This window comes from Geotrypetes seraphini, chromosome 13 (assembly GCF_902459505.1).
Source record: "Geotrypetes seraphini chromosome 13, aGeoSer1.1, whole genome shotgun sequence".
NCBI lineage: Eukaryota > Metazoa > Chordata > Amphibia > Gymnophiona > Dermophiidae > Geotrypetes > Geotrypetes seraphini.
Window position 1 is genome coordinate 20,279,551 of NC_047096.1, and position 27,768 is coordinate 20,307,318.

General features: G+C 39.7%; 1 protein-coding gene across 3 annotated transcripts in view; it reads right to left on the reverse strand.

Annotated features, from left to right (window-relative positions):
- Positions 1 to 292: 292 nt before the first annotated feature.
- Positions 293 to 27,768, reverse strand: part of ELAPOR1 (endosome-lysosome associated apoptosis and autophagy regulator 1) — a 153,308-nt gene continuing 125,832 nt past the window's right edge. For 2 of the 3 annotated variants that reach the window (XM_033918778.1, XM_033918776.1), the window contains exons 16-22: positions 26,725 to 26,905; positions 25,642 to 25,738; positions 25,441 to 25,542; positions 21,161 to 21,287; positions 19,356 to 19,531; positions 12,608 to 12,773; positions 293 to 523 (exon numbers count right to left, since the gene is read on the reverse strand). In XM_033918778.1, the coding sequence (XP_033774669.1) occupies positions 455 to 523; positions 12,608 to 12,773; positions 19,356 to 19,531; positions 21,161 to 21,287; positions 25,441 to 25,542; positions 25,642 to 25,738; positions 26,725 to 26,905 (918 nt within the window). In that variant the 3' untranslated portion in view covers positions 293 to 454. Of the gene's footprint in view, positions 524 to 3,530; positions 3,607 to 12,607; positions 12,774 to 19,355; positions 19,532 to 21,160; positions 21,288 to 25,440; positions 25,543 to 25,641; positions 25,739 to 26,724; positions 26,906 to 27,768 lie in introns of all 3 variants that reach the window. The other variant, XM_033918777.1, reaches the window with a different exon arrangement.

Below are 27,768 nucleotides of genomic sequence, written 5' to 3' on the forward strand. Positions count from 1 at the left end.
AAACAGTGCTACTGTACTTAATATACTCGTATGATGCCCAATTACGTCTGTTAGAAAAAAAGGGGCAACTCTAGTCAGTTTTTGCTGGCCACCTCTGCTTCAGATAATGCCCTGAAACAAGAGGTCTCCCAAACACACAGGTTCGGTAGTGTCATGAAAAGCTCAAAGCTCTATCCACAGATATAAGGCTCTTTTCACCTACATTCGTAAACACAGACCGGATTTTCATACGCACACTCATTCAGTCCACAAAATACCTACATTTGGCAGTATTGTTTGCAAAACACTCCTGTATACAAAACCAACAAGTTTAATCCAGTAAGGCCACAAAGAATATTTGGTATCAAATGGCAGCTATTTAGGAAAACTCAACAATTTCTCCAGCATTAATTGTGTTGACGCTGTGGTGAAGATCGGGAGGCAGTCGCTGTTCGGAATGGGGTGTGGGCACTTTTTAAATGTCCATATCTGTGGTTCCTGAGGATGATTTGAGAGGTACTGAATCAAAGCCATCCGATGTTCTCTGCAAGTGAAAAAAAAAATGCATTTAATGTAGTATTCCTGTACAGAACAAGATACATTGTACATAGGTGAGTCAGAATTAACATGCTCTACTAAAAGGAAGGGCTGGGGCTCACTGGTTGAGCTTCTGCCTTTGTACCCAGAGGTTGTGAGATCAAATCCCAGTGCTGCTCCTTGTGACCCCGGGCAAGTCACTTAATCCTTTAGTGCCGTCAGCTTTGAAATGCCAAAGCCACAAAAAGGTGCTAGATAAGACCCCATTATGTTTCCCTTAAGACATACAAGAGGTTAATATCTCATCCTGGCAAGCATACAAGCTGAATTATGATGCTGTGTCAGGTTAGTCTGATAGTACTCCTATAGTAAATCTACTATTTCTCAAGGAGAAGGGAAGTTAAATGCTGCCCTTCAGATGCCACCTCAGAGCTGCCAAGGTAGGAAGCATCCTCTCAGCCTACAGGGAGGCGCTGTAAGACATGACCTTGAGAAGAAAGCAGTCATAGACAGAGAAAATACTTAAAAATCTGTGTGCTGGCTCCTAGAATAAAAACAGGGTGGGAAGAAATAAGGCATGAGGTGATCTACAATGGCTGAAAGGGAGTGAAGTTCTATAGATGACAGTAGCTAAATCTCCTATGCAATCACCTTCAGAAGCTGGGGAAGAAAGCAAAGTTGTTTACCTCTAATAGATATTCCCTAAGAACAAGAAGATTTTAGTCCTCACAAATGCATGATGTCATCTGACAGAGCCCAGATCATCAAAAAAAGTACAAGTTAATGCAAAGCTCGTGAAGGGTGATTTCATAAAACATTTTCACACATAAAACACTTCTTTCAGTGTAAACTGGCTCTTATAAAGTTAAAACAGTACAACAAAAGGGCAAGGGAGAGGTCCTTTCAACCAAAGTCTTCATTAATAGAAGGAAATAGTCCCAACAAGGATCCTAGTTTCGGGGGAATACAAACGCCTTTCTCAGGGGATACTTTCCAAACGACTGAGAACAAGAAAGGCACTCGGTAGTTCAAACCAAAAGTTTAGAGAGAACTCAGAGAAAACTCCACGCGTCCAGACACTTTCTTGTTCTCATTCAACTCTATCTACTTAAGCCTAACTAAGAAAAACCTCCACAGACTTCAACGGATTCAGAATGCCGCGGCCAAGCTCATCTTTGCTAAAAGTAAATTTGACCATGTCTCCCCGCTCCTGGCCAAGCTCCACTGGCTTCCAATAATCGCCAGGGTCCACTATAAATGCGCCTGTTTAACTTTCAAAATCCTATATGGTATCCTCCCTCCCTTTATCCCTCTTTCTTGGAATTCCTCAAACCCTAATACCACCAGATCCTCCCACAAATTAAAACTATCCTTCCCCTAGCTAAAAGGCATTTCCCACACAGAAAGCTAGGGACCTCCCTCCAGTTCAAAATCACTGAGCTCTGGAACAACCTTACCTCCCCTCTTCGGAACTTGAGCTCTCTCCAAGTTTTCCGCAAACATCTGAAAACCTGGCTTTTCTCAAAAAATGTAAGTCTCCCTCCAACTTAGGAATTAAGGAAACTCTTATATCTTGGCATCCCAAGTCCTCTAAATTTTCTTCACACTTCTACCTCTAACCCTCTGTTGTAGTTCCTTCCTATTTCTCCTACTGTAAACCGCATCGAGATCTATGAACGTGGAGATGATGCGGTATACAAACCTAAGGATTAGATTAGATTAGATTCTTTTCCCCGTTTGCTATTATAAAGTTAAGCCATGCCAAAAGGTATCTGCAATGCAAGCTGACTAGTTCCTGTAAAGTAGGCATGTGCAGGGCTAGAGTTTGGGTGGAATGTCATGCATTGTGCATGTACAGGCCAGCTGCATAGGGCAATCTATGTTCCGTATTAAAGTACTATTGGGAGAAGCCAATTACTAAGCGAGGCAGATGGGTTTTGTGAAGGCTGATGCCATGCTGTCCTCAGAAAACATCTGTTACAGATAAGCAACTTTGCTTTCGTGGATAAAAAGCAGGATACATAGTCCTCACAGGTGGAAATCACAAGCTACAAGTTACCCTTAGCACAAAAAGGATAAAATAGAAAGAAACAACAGTTTGCCAACAGGAAGCAGACATTGTATTTTTGGCAAAAGGCTATTTTTTTAAACCAGAAGATATATTTGGTAACATGTAGAACATGATTCATGAAATTGCTTCCAAATCCTTTGTGTTTGCATGCCTCTCATACGGTTGATTATTACATTCATTGATTTATTTCTCTCTTTCTCTGTATATATCAATAAGACTGCTAAAATCTGCTGTTTCTTTATCTATAACATCACCAAATCCACCCCTTCTTGTTTGAGCATATTATCAAGTGGAATGGGACAATTCGTTGCAGATGTTTCAGCATGGGTAGAGTTCAATGATGAATTACACTACCTCATGAAGGATATCAACATGAATGTTTATCTGTTTATTAAGAATGAACATCCATGTTGGATGAACAAGTTTACTCTTAATTTATGAAGCTAATTTGGTTATAATTGAGTACATCAATTTTTTTGCTTCTATTTTTTATTGTGGTTGTTCCAAAATTACAGAGGGTCCATCTCTGCTTCTGAGACTTCAGTGGGAAAAAAGCCAAAGAAAAATCCAATGGCTTGATAGGAACACACACACAAAAAAATAATCTCAACTGATATCAGCACAGATTGCCTGGGCTCCATTAGATGACTTTGCATAGCCTGCTTGTCCCCAAAGAAATCTTTTAACACAAAGATGAATTAATAAATCATTCATTTGTAGCCTTGAGGGTAATCTGCATAGTAAGAGGAGAGTGGGGTACACGAAAAGGAACAGAAAAGTCATGATGAGCTAGAAAGGGTTTGGAGCCAGCTCACAGAAAAGGTTATTCCTAACAAAGCACTGTAGTGTGAGTTAGTCTGGGGAATGGGATGAGGGACGTGCTCTGTGAAACTGTCCGCACTTGTCTTATGACGCCATGGACTTTTACCTATGTACTATCTACCTGCATGGCGCCTCCTTTAATTTTAGTGATGACTGGCCGCTAGGTACTCTTCAAGAGCTGAATATTTACGTGCTGCCTACAGGGAAATAAACATCTGGATTAAAAGACTTTACAGTAATACAAATAGTTTTCACAGTTTCCATTCTGGAAGCCAAGTCACTGTATCATATTGAGTGCTCTATCCTTAACACATTAACTCTCAATGCACAAAATTCACTTGAACGATAACCCAAACAGAAGTTCCAAAGGCTATGAGAGAGATAATAATTATGAACTACTGTAGGTATGAAGTGACCAAGGAAAAGGATACTGGGTCATGTTCTTTCCAGCATGCAAAGGAGGAAAAGGGGGGAAAAAATGCAAAGGTTATTAGTGAAAATCTTTGTGCTTCTGCCAACCCATTCCATGTTACCATGAGACTTTAGACCAGTACATGTTCTCAAAATCCTATCTTATTACATTATGGCCCATAACGTTCCAATTTTCCATAGAGCAAACAGGACTGCAAGGGCCACAATGCACTAGGACAAAAGTTAGAAAACCAGGCGACGTCAAATTCTCATGGTGATGTTGCAATGGTACTAACATGTTGAAGGTCCTTCTCAGTAAGTGTGATAGTTCCTGGGTTCTATTATTAAGATAAAACTTGTGTATAAAAAACCCCAACATGTACTGTACTATGGCAAATTGTAACCTCCGTTCCATACTTACTAACTGCGGTATAGAATGAACTACCTCCTCAAATTAGATCATACTTATCTGTTCAGATCTTTTGCAAAACCTTAAAAACCACTATGGGCTCTTTTTACGAAGGTGTGCTAGCTGTTTTAGCACGCGCTTAGCGCGTGCCACATGCTAATGCCTCCATAGAGCTGTCATTAGTATTTTCCGTGTAGTGAGGGGTTAGCATGCGCAGCATTGTAGCACACACTATAAACGCTAGCGCACCTTCGTATAGAGATTTAAAGGGCTTCGGGGCTGTTGCCGGGCGGCAGTCGCTAGCGCAGCTTTGTAAAAGAGGCCGTTAATTTTAACTAGATTGAGAAAGGACCATTCTCCCAACTGAAAGAGGGCTATTTATTCACATGAATGGCTTTGCATCTTGCCCGTCCCATGATGCAACATGACTACAGAACCCCCTCTGAGATAGTCAGGGTTGGAGGATAATTTTATAATATGTGAAAGCAAAGTAAACAAAAACATTCATAAACTATAATAAATTCACCACCATGTCATCTTTGAGAGCCACGAGCAAACAACAAAAGGAATTGACCCCAAAATATCCACAAAGAAGAAAATCCAGAGAAAACCAAAAAAACTCTGTGGAGTGACGATGTTCCCAAATGGACTTTATTTGAAAGTATCAAAGTTCCAAAGTTACACTAAAATCATCCACATAAAATAATTCCATCCATATAAAAGTAAATCATCCACATAAGAGCCTTAAAGGACCTAGTCCGCTAGGGATACAGGACCCAACACGGTCCGCGTTTCGACAAAAAGTCTTCTTCAGGGGTCCCTGGGGGGTCCTATAAAGGTGAGTACGTGGGAAACAATTGTGTGGTGAGCCGGAAGTGAGACACTGCTTGCATTTGTGGATGATTTTAGTGTACCTTTGCATCTTTGAGAGCCATGCATTTTATAAAGCTTTGTACAGAAGCCAGTTGTAAACTACTGATTCTAAAAATCAAACGTAACTCCAAAGAGCTGAGGTGTTTCTTGGATGTAAAATGTGAATTAGCCCAATGATAAAGAAAAAAGAAAGCTTCAGGTCTCTTCTTTGTTGTTAGTTCAGTGCCGGAGGTAAATGAAAACTTACATTGTACATAAGAACATAAGAATTGCTGCTGCTGGGTCAGACCAGTGGTCCATCGTGCCCAGAAGTCCGCTCACGCGGCGGCCCTCTGGTCAAAGACCAGCACCCTAACTGAGACTAGCCCTACCTGCATACGTTCCAGTTCAGCAGGAACTTGTCTAACTTTGTCTTTAATCCCTGGAGGGTGTTTTCCTCTATAACAGACTCCGGAAGAGCATTCCAGTTTTTCACCACTCTCTGGGTGAAGAAGAACTTCCTTACGTTTGTACAGAATCTATCCCTTTTTAACTTTAGAGAGTGCCCTCTCGTTCTCTCTTCAGTACCTTTTTATGTTCTGTTCCAATAGGAACTTATCCAACTTTGTCTTTAATCCCTGGAGGGTGTTTTCCTCTATAACAGACTCCGGAAGAGCATTCCAGTTTTCCACCACTCTCTGGGTGAAGAAGAACTTCCTTACGTTTGTACAGAATCTATCCCCTTTTAACTTTAGAGAGTGCCCTCTTGTTCTCTCTGCCTTGGAGAGGGTGAACAATCTGTCTTTATCTACTAAGTCTATTTCCTTCAGTACCTTAAACGTTTTGATCATGTCCCCTCTCAATCTCCTCAGCTCGAGGGAGAAGAGTCCCAGTTTCTCTAATCTTTCGCTGTATGGCATCTCCTCCAACCCCTTAACCATCTTAGTCGCTCTTCTCTGGACCCTTTCAAGTAGTACCGTGTCCTTCTTCATGTACAGCAATCAGTTTGATATTTATTATTGTTTGTACTACCATGTAGTTTATTATGCTATAGGCCATTTCGGATTCATTAAGTAAACCTACAGGTAATTTTATAATTTTGGAGTGACAGTATTTGTTTATTTTTATGGTTTATTATTTATTTATTTACTTGTAAAATAAAGATATAGGAACAATAAGTAAGAAAAAAAACACTATGGCAGGGCACAAATGGACGCCTAGGTTTTGCTAATTTAAAATTCAAAGTATAAGAAAAGATAATTACAATAAGACATAATCCAAAGGGAGGAGAGTGACAGGAACATCCATGATGCCACAGAAAAGGCGTGAAGGTACTGCAACTGGAGTGCCAGAAAATGCAGCAAAACACGGAAGAAAAATTATGAATATGTAGCTAGGTGGAAGAGCCAGCGTAAAATAATATGTCTTTAATAACTTAAATTTAATGTAGGATCGTTCTGCATTGATACAAATCAGCTATTGCATAGAGTGAGGGCTGATACACTGAAACATCTGCAATGTACTTCATCTGAGATGGGAAAGGATAACCAGGAGATTCTGTTGAATGGAGTGGAATAAGAATTTTCAAAGGATACAGTAAATAACAGAGAGTCAGTGTTCAGCAGTGACAAGATGAGTGACCCTGTTCAAAATTTTGGCACCATAAAGCAATTTTATTGTTGTAGTCTATATAAGATGAAGCTACATAATTTGGGTATGGGACAATCCTAGAACTAGGGAGTTGCAGTAGTCGATACAAAATATAGTCAAAGAATGAATCAAGCAAAACAAAGGAGGGCAGAGCGGTTCTCTAATAATGATAGGCCTATTCCCTTGTGAGAGAGGGGATAGGGTCAGATAGGGATGTTTTATACTGATTATTGCATTTGTTGTATTAATATTTTAACCTCTGTAAAAATATATGGACTGAAATCTACATTAAAGCTCTACAAATCTCTTTAGTAGACCTCAGATTGGCCACTAAGGCCTGATGTGAGCTGTGACATGCCCTTCTAAGGTCAAAACAACTGAGGTATAAGTACTCAAGGCACACATAGCAGAATAACCATTTTACACGTGGAACAAATGAGTGGAAGTGCAGGCACTTTCCCTTGTAAGTAGTTCCACTTCTACAAGTAGCCAGCTCATTTTACGAACCTTTGTGTATAATTAAGGTTTGGACAATTTCCTGGAGGAACAGTCCATAGTCTGCTATTGAGAAAGACATGGGGGAAGCCACTGCTTGCCCTGGATTGGTAGCATGGAATGTTGCTACTTTTTAGGTTTTGGCCAGATACTAGTGACCTGGATTGGCCACCGTGAGAATAGACTACTGGGCTTGATGGACCATTAGTCTGACCTAGTAAGGCTGTTCTTATGTTCATTTAACAGTGAGGCCATTTTGGAGGTGGAGATAAACAACAGGGGGTTTCGGAGGATTTCTTCCTTAATTCCTTATGTAAAGGCTTGGCCAAAACAAGCTATTTCTAGAAAGTTCTATGAGCCTCTGAGCAGGGGCAAAAGTAGACAGGGAATATTTTTTCATATATGTGTGTATTCTATTGTAGATTTTTGGTGTGCCCAAACCATGTATCCACTATGCTCCCTTGAAATTTTGCATGATATGTAACTCTGTGTCTTCCTTGAACTACCACTCACATGTCTATTAATTCAACACATGTAAATGCTGCCACTGACATATGGAGATGCTTCTAAAATAACTGTAATCTACTATTCAACAGATAATATTCTCTTTTACACCCAATGTCAAGCTTTAATGGGAAAAAAATAAAATAAGCTGGGTAGACTTTCTAAGGGATTTTTGTCTAGTTCAGAATAAAGCTGAAATGAAAAGGGGTAAATAGTAATAAGATGAGTAAATGTTAATTATTGCTATAATATCATCAATTAACCCCACAGAGATTACTTCAAAAGTAGTTTACATGTAATTCGCTCAATGACTGAAAAAATATTTTTGTGCTCATAACAGAGGAAATGATGTGAGCACCACCAGGTAAGCCACCATTTCTCATATCATTGTACTTTTTATATGATAAATGTCCAAGTTTTGTTTTTTTTACACAAATATGTTTCAATAATAAATCATTCAATCCACTCCTTGCATTGATTTTCATGTGAATTGTCCAAAGAACTGGAAAAAATAAGTAATAGAACTGGAAAATACTTATCTAGAAGCATTAGAGATTCATATACTCTGATGTTTTAACACATTTCCTTCTTATATGGGGTTAATTTTTTAATGCCCCCCTGTATTCATCGCAAGGACCCGGTTGTTGGAAGTCATTGGGTCAATAACTTGCATAAAATCTCAACTTCTGACTTACAAAGAGGTTTTTCAGAATAAGGGCTGGAATGTTGGCTAAAGACTAGGGATTTTGTCAAAAACCTATTCTTAGTTTTGTCCGTAGTGTGGGGTTTGGAGCTTGAACCCTTTTAGTGCTAAGATGATTTCTGTTCACCCTGGGCAATTTTATAAATACCTACTTAAGAAATTAAAAAAAAAAAAAAAGTTCAAGCAAAATATTCACTGTATCTTCCGTGACTCATTGGGTGACAAGTTACAAAGTATTACTATCCCATTTCTATCTAAGATTACTGAGTATATTCTTGGTTAGTTGAGTTTTTGAATTGGAAGACGATTTTATGCTCTGATCAATCAGCATTCCAAGAAGGCTATGGAGCAGAGGCTCGGTTACCTGCCCTGTTTGATTATATGTATCTATATAAAGACAGACCAAGTAATCCAAACCCTACAAAGGCATAGAGTAGAAGGAAGTAATCCAAACCTCTATACAAAGACATAGAGTAGAAGGAAGATGATTTGACTGGGTTTCTTCATTTTTTTTGTTAGGGCTGCTGGTTTCATATCTTTCTACGGCCCTGTTGAGTTCCATAGGGCTCTCATTCTCTCACGTTCTTTTTATTAAGCTTTTGGCTCTCCTGGCTTTTATGAGTTAGAGTTTACATTCTGTATTTTCATTGATGACATCAAGATTTATGGTTCACTTGGAACAAGAGACCCAAATTGTCAAACTATCTGTTTGTACGGGGTTCCTAACTTATGCTGCAACCACCAGTTAAAGTTAAATCCCAGTAAATCTACACTGCTGTAAATTAGTAAACATGAATGTCCATTGAAAAAGTTTTCGACTGTTGAAGGTTTTGTCTTGAAATCCTGAGGTTCCATTTTAAATTTGGGTATTCATCTGATTTCACAATTGCCATTATCTGCTCAGATAGCTACAATGGCGCATAGACCATTCTTTCACCTTAGGCCAATAAGCCAAACCAAAATTCTATGTAGACCTCAAGAATCTATATATGATTGTCCGTATTCTAACTATAACTGCATACCTTAGAATGATTATTGTAATTCAGTGTATTTTGAATTTCTTAAAATTATCTTTTATAGACTAGAACTGGTCCAAAATATGGTGACAAGGTTCCTTATGTGGTTGGGCTGATTTTATCATGTCTCATCGATTCTTCTGTAATTGCAGTGGGTGCCAGTTGAGTATAGGATAAAATTTAAAATCCTTGTAATAGATTAAGGGATGTTTCCTTCCTCCATGCAAATGTTATATCCCTGGGCAGCAGGAGGTGCTAATCAAATGTGGAACTACAGGTTCCAGCATGCACTGGGCTACAGAATTCAGTGTTGAGTCACAGGGGTGGGACTCACAGAAGATGGGTATTTCTACCTAGGTTGGGTTTATTCTAGAGGGTCCCCAAGGGAGAAAGAGGAACTCTCAAGTTTTCTCTAGAGAGAGGCGGAGGAAGGTCTTGGGAAAGCAGACTGGTGCTTGTATGTGCTTGGCTGAGGTAAACCAAATTCATTCTATTTTGTGTGAGGCAAACAATAAAACAAAGTGTTTTTGTTTCTGTGAAAAGTGTTTTGTATTCTAATTACTTCTAGCAAGCCGGGCTAGCCTGCCAAACCTAGGCTAGTCTACCAAACTCCTGTCTTTGATTTTATGTGTCTCACTGAAGAGTAGGCAGACAGAAGGGTCCCTTGCCTTGGGATACAAGCAAAGACAACAAGGAAAGGCAAGGCAAGAGGGATGTCTTTACAACCAAAACAAGTCTTTATTAGAAACAGTTTTGGTTGTAAAGACATCCCTCTTGCCTTTCCTTGTTGTTTCACTGAAGACTGCAATTTGGGGTGATGTTATCAATATGGGCTATTTTACTGTTGAACCTATTTATTAGTAATGAGATCTCATTGCATAAAATGAGATCTATGCTATAACAGCATGAGTTAGTGGTAAAATCATACATCTTAATGTTAGCCCATATTGATAACAATCGCCATTACTAATCTTTTAAGGTATTCCACTTACTGAACCAGTGAAAATTTAAATGAAAGGCTATTAGGTGAGAATGTGGCTCAACAGAAGACATATATGAAGGAAGAAAAATCTCCCACATATTCAGGGAGACAGTGGCGTAGTAAGGGTCAGTGGCGCCCCTTGTATGCCCTCTGCCCCACCCCCTCTGTGCGTGCACACCCCCCTTCCCTTTCCTCGTACCTTTTTAACTTCTCCGGCATGGGCAGCATGCCCACATTGGTGCTGGCTCGCTCTTTGACTTCACTTCCTAGATGCAGGTCCCGGAAATGACATCAGAGAGAGCATCGATACTGACGCGGGTAGCAACCTCACGCCGGGGAAGTAATAAAGGTACAGGGGAAGGCAAGAGGCGGGCGCAGCAAGGAGAGGAGCGGGGGGGAAGGGGACGACAGAAAGAAGGAGGGGTGCCACGCCCTTAGGAAGACGGTGCCATACCCTCAGTACTGGGAATGCCCAGACTCTAGCTTTAAAGCTCAATGAAACAGCTGTATAGAGAACACTATAAGCTATCTAATGGCATTGTACAGTAAAACCTTGCATATTATACAAATAGAGACCCAGAAATGGGACAGGACTGCTGGGGTAGTAGAAATAATAATAATAATAATAATAATTTATTTTTATATACCGCTATACCGTGAAGTTCAAAGCGGTTTACAATAAGGATACATTTAGTCAGTACATAAGATGCAAGGAGAGGCTGATGGCTTTGATGGTTTCATGTTTTTATTGAGTGTTCTAATCAACTGTGATTGATTGAATGTTCAGAGTGCACCTGTTCCAGCTTGTGCAAGTGAGTTCTAAGTCAGGACATGATTCCTTATACAGAACTGCCCCCTGTTGTCAACATGACATATTGCAGCACAGCTACTAGTTGGACAGGGGTTGATGCAGAAAATCATGCAGTAGAGCCACATTCTGACGGCTGAGTGCATGGCGTTTACTATGATATTAATGAGAATATTAGCGATGCAGTAAACTTTCATTTTCTTTGGACATGTGCAAAGAGCCATAATCTCCTGTTCTGTCTTTTAAAGTTGCAGACTTGTTATTGTCACAGAATCAAAAGAGAATTCTTGCATTAAATCTCCCAAACTAGCAAGTTTAAGTGCTAATATCCAGCACTTAACTGCATAAAACACAGTCCTAACTTTGTCTGGTTTCATTTATGTGGTTAAGTACTGGGTATTGCACTTAACTGGATAAGTGATAACTGGCCACACATTACTTGGTATTCAGTACCAGTGCCTGGACACGGCCCAGCAATGAATATCCTGGCATAGCACTGTTGGTGGCCAAAGAAATACTGACTACTGTCAGCTAAATATACATTTTTTGACAAATGGTGGCCTTTTTTCTATGTGAGACCTGAGCCACATGGCCTTGCTGCCCCCACTTCCCCAGGTGATAAGCCCTATAGAGAATGACATGAGGACAAATTATCCCCGTCCTCGAGGAATCTCTCTATCCCCATCTCATTCCCATAAGCTCTGTCCCTGCTCCTACCCCATTCCTGAAAGCTCTGTCCTCATCTGCACAAGCCTCGAACACTTTAAAATCACAAGTGTTCATGGCTTGTGCGGTTAAGGCAGAGCTTGCAGGAATGGAACAGAGAGAGAACTCTCGGGGGGTAAGATCCCGTGGGAATGGGGGACAAATTTGGCCCCGTGTCATTCTCTACATTCTAGTTGGGTTGCTATAGTCTACTCCGTTCTTGTCGAATCAATGCAGAAAACATTTACATTAGCATGTTGATCTCCCTGAAGTGGAACTCCCTTACAGTATTTCTTCCTTGAGACAAATTTCATAAAGCAGGTGTTATTTAATCTATTTTTTTATAGAGAATTTGATTGCTTTATAATATGAAGTATGTCGTTATTAATAATTTGTTTACTTGTTGATGTTTTAACCTGTCTTCCATTTATAAAGTTGTGATAAGTGGACTGCAAATATTTTAATATAAATAAACTTAAGCATAAATATAAAGTCCCGAAATAGAACTGAATGTTTATTTAAGGAATTCATCCTTATCTCCTCCTAGCAACATCTGCCCACACTACTCTTGTCTGGAAGGGGCTGCTACAGAAAGTTGGCTTTCCCTTGGAGATGTTCGTACACAGTCAATGCCCTCTGAAAGGATAGGAAGAACGGAGCTACCTTTGTTTTGAATGACTTTATCTTCTCAAAGAGAGATTTTCTGCTTGTGAATATCAGATCGTCTTCCACATCTTCACCTTCCATGATGGCACAACTGTCTGCAGCTGGCAGATCTCCATCTTTGGTTGTAGCATTCATCACCAGTTTGGAGTACTTGTACTCTAGCCTAAAAGTGATAATACAATGAAGCATATAAACCAAATGAGAAGAAAGAGAAGAGCATGGCAATGTTCATGTAATGAGAAACATTTCTTTGTATGGAAGAGTTTACCGAGTTGCTTGTTTGTGCCTGCTCTTTGATTTCTTTGTATTAGAAAAAGCTTTCTTTTTTTTTTTTTTATTCTTTTTTTAATTTTTAATTTATTCATTTTTGAATTCTTACAACAAGTGAATTAAACATAATACAAACAACTTTCATAAATCACTTGTATTTACAATCAAATATTCTTGTAATATAAATACCCCCCTTTTTATCAATATTCCTAATTCCATATGATATACATTTCCCACCCCATCCCCACCTGTCTGCTACCCATGTGCTATCTGATCATTAGAGTAGTTAGTCAATGGTTCCCATATTTTTTTAAAATTATGAAGATTCCCTTGTTGTAACGCTAACATCTTTTCCATCTTATATATGTGACAAACTGAATTCCACCAAAATGTATAATTTAATTTAGTATAATCTTTCCAGTTTTGAGTAATTTGTTGCATTTATGAGTCAAACGTGGATGTTTTTGTTACATCGAGTTTTATGGACCCCTACACGTTTACAAAAGATAGATAGCACTAGATCCAATAGATGCTGGCATTGTAGATTAGAAGTTGGGACGTTAGATCATTTAATTTATTTTTGTCCCTTTGTAAATGCTTTTTGGAAACCAATTTGGCCCCAAATTAATAAATTACTAGAGAACCATGTAGGACTCTCATATGACACTATATTATTTGGTACAGCAATGAGAACTCAGAGTCCGATTTCTGCAAATAATAACAAGTTATTTTAATTCTTTATTCATTTTCAATCTTACATCAAGTGCACAAACAATAAAACAATACAATTAAACACATCACTTGACAATCTTTCTAATTTATCTTACAATACATAAAATTACCACCCTCTCCTCCCATCATTCCTCTATTATTTCCCCAATAAGAAAAATGTAAAATATACCTCCCCCCAAACATTAGACGGTATAAATTACAATAGAAAATGGTGTTTACTCATTACAATAAGAAGTTAATGGCTCCCAAATTTTATTAAATTTCTTATAGCTTCCTTGTTGTATAGCTATTGCTCTTTCCATTTTATATTTGTGACATAATGAGTTCCACCAGAAATTATAATTGAGTCTACTGTAATTTTTCCAATTACTTGTGATATGCTGAATGGCGACTCCTGTCATTATCAATAAAAGTTTATTGTTATTTGATGATATTTGGCTCTTTTTCCTCATTGACATACCAAATAGTACTGTATCATAAGATAATGCCACATGCTTTTCCAATAAACAATTTACTTGATCCCAAATTGAGTTCCAAAAGGCTAAGATAAAGGGACAATAAAACAAAAGATGATCTAAAGTCCCTACTTCAAGATTACAGTGCCAACATCTATTAGACTCTGAACTATTTAAATTTTGTAGTCTAACTGGGGTCCAAAACGCTCTATGCAGAAGAAAAAAACAAGTTTGTCTCATAGATGCAAACAGTGTACATCTCATCCTTCAAGACCAAATTTGTGGCCATTGAGATGCTGAAATTTGATGCTTAATCTCAATGCTCTAAATATCTCTAAGCCCATTTTTGGGTTTCTTTTTAACAGATTCACTTATAATTTTATACCACTGTGCGGCCTGGTGTCCCAGAAAGTCCGCCTGAAAGCATAGAAATTCCAGACTATATTGCGTATTCAGATTTTTCCATTCAGGGAACCCTACCTGAATGGCCTGCTTCAGTTGCAACCACCTAACACTTTGTGATTTATTAAGACCATATTTATGCTGCAACTGTGAAAAATCAAGCAGTTTATCATTTAAAATAACATCATTTAAAGTCCTTATACCTGCAATCATCCAATGCTTCCAGATGATCTTAAATCCGCCAATTTGAAGCTTTCATTCTAAATTCTTTATTCATTTTTAAAAACTTACAATAAGTGTAACAGCATATATAACATTTTAAACTTAGATACAACACTTAATATTCTGTTAAAATCCATCCCCCTCCCCCCTAATCAATAACAGTCTTTAAATTCAAGAAAACATACAATAATCTCCATTCCTATATACCTTTCTTTAATAATCAAACCAAAATAAACTAAACTAAACTAAACCTTAAGTTTATATACCGCATCATCTCCACAGAAGTGGAGCTCGACACGGTTTACAGGAATTAATAAAGAAAGGAACTCCAATGGAAAGAAGAAGGGCTTGGTAAAAAGGAAGGAAAGAGGGGACTTAGTATAATGGAGAGGGAGGGAGTAGTTACATTTTGGAGAAAAGCCAAGTTTTCAAATGTTTTCTGAAGCGTTGGAGAGAGGTCGAACTCCGAAGATGGGCAGTAAAGCTGTTCCACAGCTCGGTGATCCTGAAGAGGAGGGATGTTCCAAGTTTTCCTGTATGGGATATGCCTTTTAAAGAGGGGAAGGATAGTTTGAATTTTTGAGTGGATCTGGTGGAGTTAGGATTCGAGAAGAGCCAAGATAGTGGAAAGAGGGGAGGAAGGATACCCTTCCCGCCTCCCCCCACCTTGGACATGCATATTTAAGAAGGAAAATAATATTCAATCATTAAAATATTTTGTTAATGGCGCCCAAGTATCCTGAAATTTTCTAAAATTCCCCTGCTGTGTGGCTATTGTCCTTTCCATTTTATAAATGTGACATAAAGAGTTCCACCTGAAACTGTAATTCAGTCTCTCTCAGTTTTTCCAGTTATTTGTATGACAGCCCTTGTCATAATAAGTAGAAGCCTGTTATTATTAGATGGGGTTCAAAAAAAGGTTTCAATGTCACTCTTGCCCACACTCAATCATAACTCAGTGTAGCCTCACGTACGCTTTGCAGTTTGGCAACGAAGGCAGAGGTTTCCCTCGAAGAAGATCTATTAGATTGAAACGCTTGAATAAGGGTGAGCGCGGGAGTTGTTGAAGTCCTGCCAGCGCTGGAATTGGTGTTAACCATTCAAGATAAGTGCTGACAATACTGGACACATTTGTGGCCTTTTGAATGTATTGATTGTGAAATCATTATCATAGTGAGAAAACAAGGAATCTAGATTAGTATTTGTAATTAAAATTATTTCAGACTTTTGATATTAGTGAGGGAGGGTGTATACATGATTAGAGCTGTGATCCCAGGATGCGGATCTGGAATTATGTTATAAGAGATCCTATGATCTGTCACAAATGCACTATGATATACTGTCCAAATGCACAAAAAAAGCACCCTTAATGCTCAAGGTTCAATATCAGATCACCTTCAAAAGGGAGAAAAGACCTCAGTGTCTAGGGGTACACTAAAAGGGCTACCCACATAGACAAACTGATCTCAAATGGAACTTGAGACCAGAAGACACATCCTTGGTCAGAAAAACTCCCAAAAGAAAGAAGACGCGATAAGGTAACAATTTATAGGATGAGCTAATTCCAAAAAACAGTCTTATAAATCTTAGCTCCTCAAATCACTTATCTGAAATTCGCTGTCTTCAATCCATTGATACTGGTAGAAACTTGAGACTTCAAACGCAGGCAAAAACCGGCTCCAAAAAGGGATTAGCTTGAAGGAAAGCAGCTACTTTTAACCAACTGCTCAAATCCCTGAAGAAGCTTTTTAGCGAAACGGGGAGCCCTGTTGGATTTGATGGAGGCGGGCTAGCAATTGGTTAAAAGTAGCTGCTATCCTTCAAGCTGATCCCTTTTTGGAGCCAGTTTTTGCCTGCGTTTGAAGTCTCAAGTTTCTACCAGTATCAATGGATTGAAGACAGCGAATTTCAGATAAGTGATTTGAGGAGCTAAGATTTATAAGACTGTTTTTTGGAATTAGCTCATCCTATAAATTGTTACCTTATCGCGTCTTCTTTCTTTTGGGAGTTTTTCTGACCAAGGATGTGTCTTCTGGTCTCAAGTTCCATTTGAGATCAGTTTGTCTATGTGGGTATCCCTTTTAGTGTACCCCTAGACACTGAGGTCTTTTCTCCCTTTTGAAGGTGATCTGATATTGAACCTTGAGCATTAAGGGTGTTTTTTTGTGCATTTGGATTTATTTGACATCCTTCTTGATTTATATTTATATTCTATGATATACTGTGACAGGGATCTGGCTAGTCCTGCTGAATCCAAGGGGAAAGTCCCTGTAAGCCCCAGTAAAAACCCAGTGACCAGGTCTAGGAAATATCCTGAGCGAGGGAAAAATCCTGTGAACAGCTTTAGGAAGGTGCCTGCCCCTTTAAGAGTATCCAAAGCTCAAGCTGTTACTGAAAGGACAGGGCCCTTTAAGAATTTGGCTAACCGTGCTAGGAGGAGGCGTGGCTTGTTGTCGAGGCTTCCATTTACAGAGCTTTCCTCGTCAGATAGAGAGGAGAGGCAGCTGGGACAGGAAGCTGAAGTGAAGCTGGGGAGGAAGCCAGCCCTTGCAGCTAACCCATGGCCAGTACAAGAAAGTTTCCCTGATGATTGGGAAATGGAGGAACCAGAAGTCCAGCCTGAGGAACAAGACATGGAATGCCAGGTGGACTATGACCTGCCTAACTGGGAGGAACACTTAATGGAGTGTGAGTAGGCTATTAAGCCCAGAAATTTTCCTTGTTTTTTTGAACTTTTGAATTTATGTTTTGGAGCAGCTTGTGCGCTGCTCTGACTTGTGCTGGAAGCTGCAGAAGTTACACAAAAGCCTGTCTGTTGGGAGAGTGGTAGCACCTGTGGAGAACAGGCTTCTCTCCTCTCAAACTGTTGGGGATTATTTTTTTTCAACCTAACAGGGACACAATTAGAGCCAGTACCCAAGAGCCTTATACTCAAAAGCTATGACTTTGTATAGGCGATTCATTAAATGCTAATAAACTTGAAACTTGAAACTTGATGCATGGACTATTCTGTCATACCCTGAATGTGGCCAGAAGGCTAAACTGAGGATTTTGCTGTTATTAGTTTGGACTGACTCTGGAAGCACGGCTGGTGCTAGGAGTAGGACTTATTTGTTTGGTAAAAGAAGTAAAGAGAATTCTTGGAAGTTTTGTTTTTCACTCATGCCAAATTCTGACATTTTTGTTTGAAACTTTTGATGTTCCATTAAAAGTGTTTTGTTTGAACAACCTGGACATTTTAGTGTGCAATTTCTGGGAGACATTAAAGAATTTGTGTTCCACTACCTTTATTTTAACTCCAGGACTAGGATTCAGCAGAGCCACTCGGCCTAGCCAGGATCCTTGTCCCACAATACCCACCTTGTTAGTTTAATTCAGGTTTTTTTTTTTAAAGCTTTCTGAGTCTGTTGAGTTGACTCTCATTTTAATTGGTAATAGAGATAAACTAAATAAATTATGAATATGGTATCTTTTGCCCTTAGTACTATACTGAGTTATCTTTGATTTCTTTGTCCCAGTATCTTGGTTTTATTGGTTTGTAGCGTGGGAAAAGAATACAAGACCTAATTGCTGCCCTAGCCCAGGATTGTACATTGTGGAACATGTCTTCACTGGGATGTGTATGTGCAAAACTGCTCTCCCCCCCCCTCCAAGGACTACAGTAATCCTCAGCTATGGATTGATTTGGTTTTGCACACATGGAACTAATAGAACATATAAACTAGTGGACGTATGGATCCACAGCTAGAACATGCCCGGAGAAGGTCTCACTCAGATGATGCAAAAACACAATGGAAAATTGCATTTAAGAAATAAAAATTAGCATCTCAGTTTGCTAGACAGAAATTTTAGGGCTCCTTTTACTAAGCTGCGATAGCGTTTTTAGCGCAGGCAACATTTTAGCGCGTGCTAAACCCGTGCTACGCGGCTAGAACTAGCGCCAGCTCAATGCTAGTGTTAGCATCTAGGGCGCACGCTAAAACTGCTATTTCAGCTTTGTAAAAGGAGCCCTTAGTCTTCACAAGTTGAAACTAATTAAGACGATCAGAGAAGACTGAAAAAGTTTAAACGCTCTCTTGACAGCTATTTATCCAGAGCTTAATGATACTCAATGTATATCCCCTTCAACTAAGGATTCAGATAAAATAGAAAAAAATAAAAAAACTCTGTTCCTGACGGGAATTGCCATGCAGCTAATTTTAAAGAAATGGAAAAATTAGGATAGATTAAGTTATTCATTCTGGTGGGAATCCCTATGTTATATCTTCAAAATAGAAAAGCTTATGGCCATTCAGAAGGGTTCCCTGTTTTAAGTTTTTTTATTCATTTTTCATATAACAACAAGTGTACAATCTAAATTCATACAAATTCATTAAGTATACACTTGACATTCTTTCATATCTTACTGTAAATATAACATTTCATTATATACTCTTTTACTATAATTTTTAAACAGCATATAATACTTAATAAGTATGTCAACTATTACTCAATTATAACCCCCCTCCCTCCCCTTACTTTGGGAAATGCATACCATAAAACAAAATATAATGTAAAAATATTTACTGGCTTTACCAGTGCAATAGGAGCTCTCTCACATGTCACTTTGAATTAAACCCAGTTTAAACCAAATATTTTTGGGGATAGATTCCTCAGTTACTCACTTTTGGTTCTTCTTCCAGAAGTAGCATGTCATCACTGTGAGCAGGGCGGCAGCACAGCTGCCTGCAGAGATCCCAACTTTCAGCCAGAAATCCATGCTTTTACAGATGCTCACCGTCTGCTCAGGCAGCACATCTCCTTTGCACAACCTGGGATCCCGCCACATATAAGTGGTTTTCTACAGGGAAGAAGCAGGCAAGCTTGTTTTAATCTCGGAGGCACTTCCTAACTGCTAATTGTTAGGGACTTTTTTTTTTTGTAGCTCAAATAATTTTTTATTTTCAAAAATTTTAGAACACAATATCCAGACAGAATACATTTTTCAAGATATTTCTATAAAATGTTCATATACGTAAGCTATCGATATGTATGAATCTTAAACAAAATACATCCCTTCCTACCTTTCCCCCCCCCCTACAGAGAGTAAAATACCATACATACTCACAAATTCACATAAACACCACACATCCATAACATTTAACCTTTATTGTTTTCCATATACTTTTTAACGGGTAACCATACTTTATCAAATTTTGCTTTTTTAGGGACTTTCTAACTTACTTTCTTGGTTTTCAATGTGGGGATGTGAATATGAGGGGCTGGGAGTGCTAAAAGACACTCTATCAAAGCCATCAAGTGCACTGCAAAGTTTCTTCATAGACCATATTGGCCTAAATACATAGCAGTGTTTTCTGAAAAATTGTCTCCAAAATGCGCCTCATCACATATTTGATCTTAGGGCCCTAGCAGAGAAGGCACTACCAGAACTTGACATTTCTAGGGGAACTCTGCTCCATTCAGTATTTGTACAGAATTCCCCACTATTGTAGCTGGTAGCTAAGATTTTAGGCTAAAAAATGTATTAGGGCTACAAAAACCTGAGGGAGTGGTTCAATATAAGGCAGTGTTGATTTATTGTAGATTTGATTTTTATTGATATATTATGTGCACATCCAGGGGGAGGGAGGGTGGATTTATTTTTAAACGATTCTCTGAATTCTTGTAAAATTAATGTATAGTGCTTACTATCTCTTATGGATATGAAATGTATATCATAATGAGCTTTTTGAAGTTTTGATTATTAAATTAAAAATTTATAATAGTTATGGGATAGGGTGGGGGAAGGGATATAGATTGGTTTGTTTTTTGAAAGAGTATTAAGTGATATCTTAAATATAACATGTATTTAATTTGTATTGCACTTACTGAAAATGTTGAAAATGAATAAAGAATTAAAAAAAAAAAAAAAAAAAGGCAGTGTGTCACAAACTTTTTAAACTGCAGCAGACTAATCTCTGGGCTGCGGCTGGAGGGCACCCGGAAATGTGCAAACATTGACGTGATGATGTCATGTGCATGCATGATGTCATCATGTCGACGTCCATGCGTACGCGGATGTCCTCCAGCTGCGGCCTTGAGCCTCCCATTACCGCCGGTGGGGGGAACTGCAGAAGGAGAGGTGAGAAGGAGCAGCGACGCCAGTGAGGAAGAGAGATGCAGGCGTCAGTTAACTGACTACAAGGTGTGCCTCTTGCCGCGACAGGCACATCCTGTAAGCAGTCAGCCGGTACTAGCACCTCTCCTCCTCACTGGGGCACACAGTTTGCTATACACTGATATAAGGGGTGAAATACTGTGCATGAAAGAAGAGTGAGACTTGAGGGTGATTATACCTGTTCTTACAATGAGCAAATCAGTTGAAAAGGTGACAAAGCCAAAGCCAGAAGAATGCTTGGGTGCTCAAGAAGAATGGCCAGCAGGGAAAAGGAGGTGAGGGATTGTGAAACTGTCAGTGCTATTTAAATACCTGAATTCCATGCACACAGGCACTAACAATGGCGTGATAATCTTCATCGGAGCAAAGCGGGCAGGCTTCTGCTGTCTCCCACAAGAAGTGGAATGTGCAGCCGTCACAGGTTCCTTCAGGGCACTTACTGTGAGAAGAAACAGGACATAGTGTTGGATTGTTCATAATCTGGCTGCTGTAAGTAGCACCCCGCATCCCACATAGATCCAGAAAAATCATGCAGTGTCTGGCACCACTGCAGTTCCAGCCCAAGACTAAACTTTCAATAGCAAAGATCTCAGTTTAAAGCAGGGGTTCTCAGCTCAATCCTTGGAACACACCAAGTCAGTCTGGTTTTCAAGATGGTCACAATGAATATGCATGAGATAAATTTACATGCATTGTATGCAAAATCTATTTCATGCATATTCATTGGGGTACCCTGGGTGTATCTGAAGGACTGGGTTGATAACCCCTGATTTAAAATTATGCACATTTTCAGCAACTCAAAATGCATAAGCTGGTTCGCTAAAAATCTATGTATAAGTTTAAATGGTTAATTTGTGCATTTAATGTTATACCTGGGTTTATGCATTTGTGGTTAAAAGCATAAGTTATGCATTTAGCAATTCGATTTTGCCATTGAACAGATAATTTCATGTCCTACTTCCACTACACCCCATCCTGGCCCACTCTAAGCCCCATTCTGATTTTAAATAGATAACTTTGGCCTTTTAGGGGTAATTTTATATAGGATTTTTTTTCCAAATATATCCTGTTGTTCACACATAAAAGGCTTCATTGAATTGTCCCATCCTTAAAATTCATGCATGTATTTTTATGTGACTGAAGGGTAGTGGAAGGTGGGGGGAAGATGAGAACGATAACGGAATTAAAAAAAATTCTTGGGATATACACAAAAGAATCCTGTCTAGAAAGAATACACTTCTGTGCCTTGATCATGACTGGACAAATTTGGATGGGCTGGAGTGAGGCTTCAATGGCAGCTTCAGTATTTGGAGAATAAGGTATGTGCCAAGTCAAGATCGAGTAAGTATATGTAGTAGCACATCATACCTTATGCTATATCTTGTTGGGCAGACTGGATGGATCATACAAGGTCTGGAATGACCTGGAAATTGATACGACGAGCGAGGTGATAAAATTTGCAGAAGATACAAAGTTATTCAGAGTAGTGAAGACGCAGAAGGATTGTGAAGACCTACAACATGACATAAACACGCTCGAGAAATGGGCCGCGACATGGCAAATGAGGTTCAATGTGGATAAGTGTAAGGTGATGCATGTCGGTAACAAAAATCTTATACACGAATACAGGATGTCTGGGGCGGTACTCGGAGAGACCCCCCAGGAAAGAGACTTGGGAGTTCTGGTTGACAAGTCGATGAAGCCATCCGCGCAATGCGTGGCGGCGGCAAAAAGGGCAAACAGAATGCTAGGAATGATTAAGAAAGGGATCACAAACAGATTGGAGAAGGTTATCATGCCGCTGTACCAGGCCATGGAATGCCCTCACCTGGAATACTGCGTCCAGCACTGGTCACCGTACAGGAAGAAGGACACAGTCCTACGCAAAAGGGTCCAGAGAAGAGCCTCAAAATAGGTGTGACTTGGCCCTACAACCTGGGTGACCTGTTGCTCCCTTACAGGGTATTTGTATAAAGATTGTTCTGTGCATAAAAAGTTTTACAAGTGGAAAGACTTTTTATAACCGGAGCTATAAGTGCCTACAAGATCCTGCAAATTATATGAATGCTGGGCACAGATATTCCTAGGAGCATCGTCTGGGCAGTGGTGGCATTGTAATGCACATGTGTATTTCATAAAATACACAAGGGCACATGCACATTTATCCCAACTTCAGAGCAGGTGTAAATGTGTATAACAGTATTTCCAATGTTACTGCAGGTGGTTCTGAAAGTCTGTTTTATAAAAGGCACATAGGTACCCAATTTCAATTATAAAATAGATGCCTTTTCTTACCCTCTTTATGAAATGGTCAATGTGATCTGTGTAGGGGCCATAGATTGTTTCTAAAAAGCTAACTTATGCAGCCCACACCACCACCATCCCTATAAATGCTGTTAGCTAATATCTAGCTAGAGCACAGTGCAACAGTTCAGAAGAAAATAGCAGGCATCCCTCCGGTGGATGGTGTGCTTACAACTGAAGTACCAGATCTGAATACTAGTTTCCATAGTCCAAAATCATCAATACTAGAACTATTAATAATAAAAACAACAATGACAATTTGTGTATTCAGGTGGACTTCCTGGGACACCAGGCCACACAGTGGTATAAATTGATATCTGGATGCATGAATAAAAAAAACAAGGACTGGTTTTCGGGACATTTGGAGCATTGAGATCAAGCATCAAATTACTGAGTCTCAATGGCCACGAATTTGGCCTTGGAGGATGAGATGTACAGTGGCTGCATCTATGAGACAAACTTGGTTTTTTCTGTTACATAGAGCATTCTGGACCCCTGTTCATTTACAAAAATTGGATAGCTCAAAGTCTAATAGATGTTGGCAGTATAATCTCGAAGCGGGGACTTTAGATCATTTATTATTTTATTGTCCATTTATTTTGGCTTTCTGGAAATCAATATGGGGCCAAATAAATTCTTTATTAGAGAATCCGGTAACCCTATCATATGATACTATTTTATTTGGCATGTCAATGAGGGCAAAGAGTCAAATATCCTCAAAAAATAACAGGCTTTCGCTAATTATGACTGGAGTAGCTATTCAACATATTACATTTAATTGGAAGAATTGGAGTAGATTAAACTACAATTGTTGGTGGAATTCTTTATGCCATATTTATAAGATGGAAAGAGCGCTAGCCAAACAGAATGGACATTTTAGTAAATTTCAAGATGTTTGGGGGACATTGGCAGATTATTGTAATGAATAAATAACATTTTCCCCGTAATAATATAATTGATAATGAGAGGGTAGGGTTGGGGGGGGGTTCTGATTCTTTCTTAAAGATTTGGATGAATAATTTTAAAAAATATATATTGTATAATATAAGTGAATATATATGGAATGATAGGGAGGGGAGGGGAGGGGATAAATTTCATTAATTTACGATGGATGTAATGGAAAATCATGTGATGTTTTTATGATCAAATGTTATTTCTTGATTCACTTGTAAGTTGTAAAAATGAATAAAGATTTTATATTTTTTAAAAAACCAATTTGTGTATTGTTCACTGGGCTTAAAACCAATTTTCAAAGGGAAAATTATTTTTATTTATTTATTTCTTCCATTTGTGTGTCGCATATACCTATACAAGCTCTAAGCGACATTACAGAGGAAGGGGTTAGAAGAGGGTAGGGAGGACTATGGAAGGCAGGAAGAAGTGGAATACTTCATAGAAAATTACCCTTAATCAACATTTTTTTTCTAGCAAAAAAGGGCTGGTACTTAAACGCAGACCATCTTTCAGGGATGGGGTGATCACTGAGGGACTCTACTATAGCCAGGCCCCCTGCAACCAGCCACAGAATTTGTGAAAAGTCTGGGATCCTTCATTACTGCTTGGGAACGTAGTAATATAGCAAATGATGGCAGATAAAGAACCGAATGGTCCATCCAATCTGCCCAACTGTACACACTCTATAAATTCATGATTTAAATTTAGTTGTTCTTTATCTTAGATATTTCTGGGCCAGAAACCCAGAGCCCTGGAGTCTCTGTCAAAGCTCACGCCAGTGCATCTAGACCATTTCAGCTGTTGAAGCCCTCCCCAGCCCATCCTCAGCTAAATGGCCATATAAGGACACAGACTGTGCAAGTCTGCCCAGTACTGGCCTTAGTTCTTCAATATATACCCGCTAGCGCGAGGAACATGCTGCAAAAGTCACTTGCGCTGGCAAAGATTTAGAGGTATGGGGGGAGGGAGAGCACAGGTGTGGAATGGGGGGGGAGGGGCAAGAAGAGCAGGAGGTGGCACAGAAAGAGTGGAGGCATAGAGAGGAGGGTGCAGGAGGGGTACCTCTTCCCCGAGCGCCTCCTACCCTTACTATGCCACTGACTTTCACCTGAATTTCCGGTTTCATTTTAACTGCAGCAGCTGCCATTTTTAATTAACTGCCACAGTTAAATGTTGGTTCCATATTCTGTATGCCTCTTCCTAAAACAGTATGATAAAAGTATCTTGGATTTCTGCTTAAAGTGCAATGGTTTCCTTTCAGCAGCGGAGAATATACGCAGTGCGTGAAGCGATAGTTATGCTAGTTACCAGTAACTTGCCAACCCTCTGCTTACTCTGGCACGGAGATTTTCCCAGAGCCGATTTTGGACACATCGCATCGCAGCCTTATTGTGGTGGCTCTCCCAGAACTGCATGACTGTGTCACATCTTTGGACCTGTGGACAAATGCATAGTATCGTGTGAGCTATGTAGGAACTTGTAGGTCATACGAGCTGAGCAAATACAACAAAGGGTCAAATGACCTAATGATTTACCTGTAAAAAAAGATGAGATCAGGCAGGCCTACATTCTCCAAGGGAAAATAGTCAGTAGGACTGGTGATATTGTCCAGTGTTATATCCGCTGTCACTCCTGAGGGTACAGCAAAGTCAAGAGGTTATGCAGGCACAACAGCTGTGCCCTCAGTATCTGCATCTTTTGCCAGGTCTCCATTACTGGCTGACATTAACAGTATGTTTGTCCCATGCATTTAATGAAAACCTCTACTGAGACCTCTGCAAGGTCAGCAGATCACAAGCAAAACTTCTCAAAAATCTCCAGCACAGCTTTGAGATCCTAACTAAACTAAACTAAACCTTAAGTTTGTATACCGCATCATCTCCACAGAAGTGGAGCTCGGCACGGTTTACAGGAATTGATATAGAAAGGAACTCCAAAGAAAAGTAGAAGAACTTGGTACAGAGAAGTTTAGAGAGACTTAGTATATCGAAGAGGGAGAGGTCGTTGCATTTTAGAGAAAAGTCATGTTTTTAAATGTTTTCGGAAGAGTTGAAGGGAGGTCAGACTCCGAAGCGGGATAGTAAAGCTGTTCCAGAGTTCGGTGATCCTGAAGAAGAGGGATGTCCCTAATTTTCCTGCATGGGATATGCCCTTTAAAGAGGGGAAGGATAGTTTGAATTTTTGAGTAGATCTGGTGGTGTTGGGATTCGAGGAGTTTCAAGATAGTGGAAAAAGGGGAGGAAAGATGCCGTGTAGAGACTTGAAGGTTAGGCAGGCGCATTTGTAGTGAACTCTAAGGATTACTGGGAGCCAGTGAAGCTTAGACAGAAGCGGGGAGACGTGGTCGAATTTGCTTTTTGCGAAGATTAGTTTAGCCGCGGTGTTCTGAATCCGCTGGAGTCTATGAAGGCTTTTTTTTGTTAGGCTTTGGAACCTTTCCTTTCTTATAAAAACAAAAATCTGAAGACAAATATTCTTCTTATGAGAAACATGGTAGCATTCATATCAGAGCCAAATGTTTTTTTTCTGAAGCCATTGGACATGACATTTGTGTATTCTTACCATATATAAGTGTGAAATTTGTATTACAACTCACATTTCCCGCCCAATGTACTCACCTATGAGGCGATCAGCAAAGCTTATAGGCTGGGACAACAATGCTGATTTATAGCCCATTCTATCAGAAAACAGGAGGATGGACTTGCACCCGTAGGATATAACAGATTTTGAAAACATAGATGCTTCATCTGGACTCCGTAAGTCTGTAACATTGTCCATACAGATAGCTAACCTCTTCCCCTGCATGAAACAGAGTAAGTATCAGTAGATTCAGTGCAACTGTAGACTCGGACTGTAAAGGTTCCATAAGAGGATTGGTCCCAGAAGTGTTTCCACACTGCTAATACCATGTTTCCCAAAAAATAAGACCATGTCTTATATTAATTTGGAGTCCAAAAAATGCATTAGGGCTTATTTTCGGAGGATGTCTTATTTTTTTTCATGTACAACAATCATCTCTCACTTCCTCTCCTTCAGCCCAATTCTTCCTCTTTCCTTTCTTCCCCCCTCCCCCCATGTTCAAAATCTTTCCTCCTCTGTCACCCATCCCCTTGTGCAACATCTTTCTATCCCTCCCTCCCATCCCCTTGTGCAACAGAACCCCACTGACCCTCTCACTGTGAGACTGACATACCTCTGCTCCAAGGCCTCCAAAAACAGCAGCGATGGCAGCTCTTTTAGAGGACTCGGAGCGGAGGTATGTCAGGTCTCACCAGGGTGGGGATCACTGAATTGATGAGTCCAATTTTTCGGTGAATTGGGTAGCACTAGTGTCAGGGATGGCATCGGGGAGTGTCGGGGGGGGGGGGGAGGGGTGGCTTTGGGGGGGTTGATCTTATCTAGGGCTTATTTTTGGGGTAGGGCTTATTTTCGGGGAAACAGGGTAGTCACAGTGGCCCGGATCCTTGAACCAGTGCTGACTTTCTAGACACCGGTAGGCCCTCCATACCTCTGTTAAAAATACCATCCAAAAGGTGTTTTTAACTGAGATTTGAGGTGTATACCGACGCCTAGAAAATCAGCGCCGGAATTGTGCCTACGTAAGCACTTAAGGCTGCCAAACACCAAGGTAGGCATGGCCAACGCTGGAAGTGGCGTTAGGT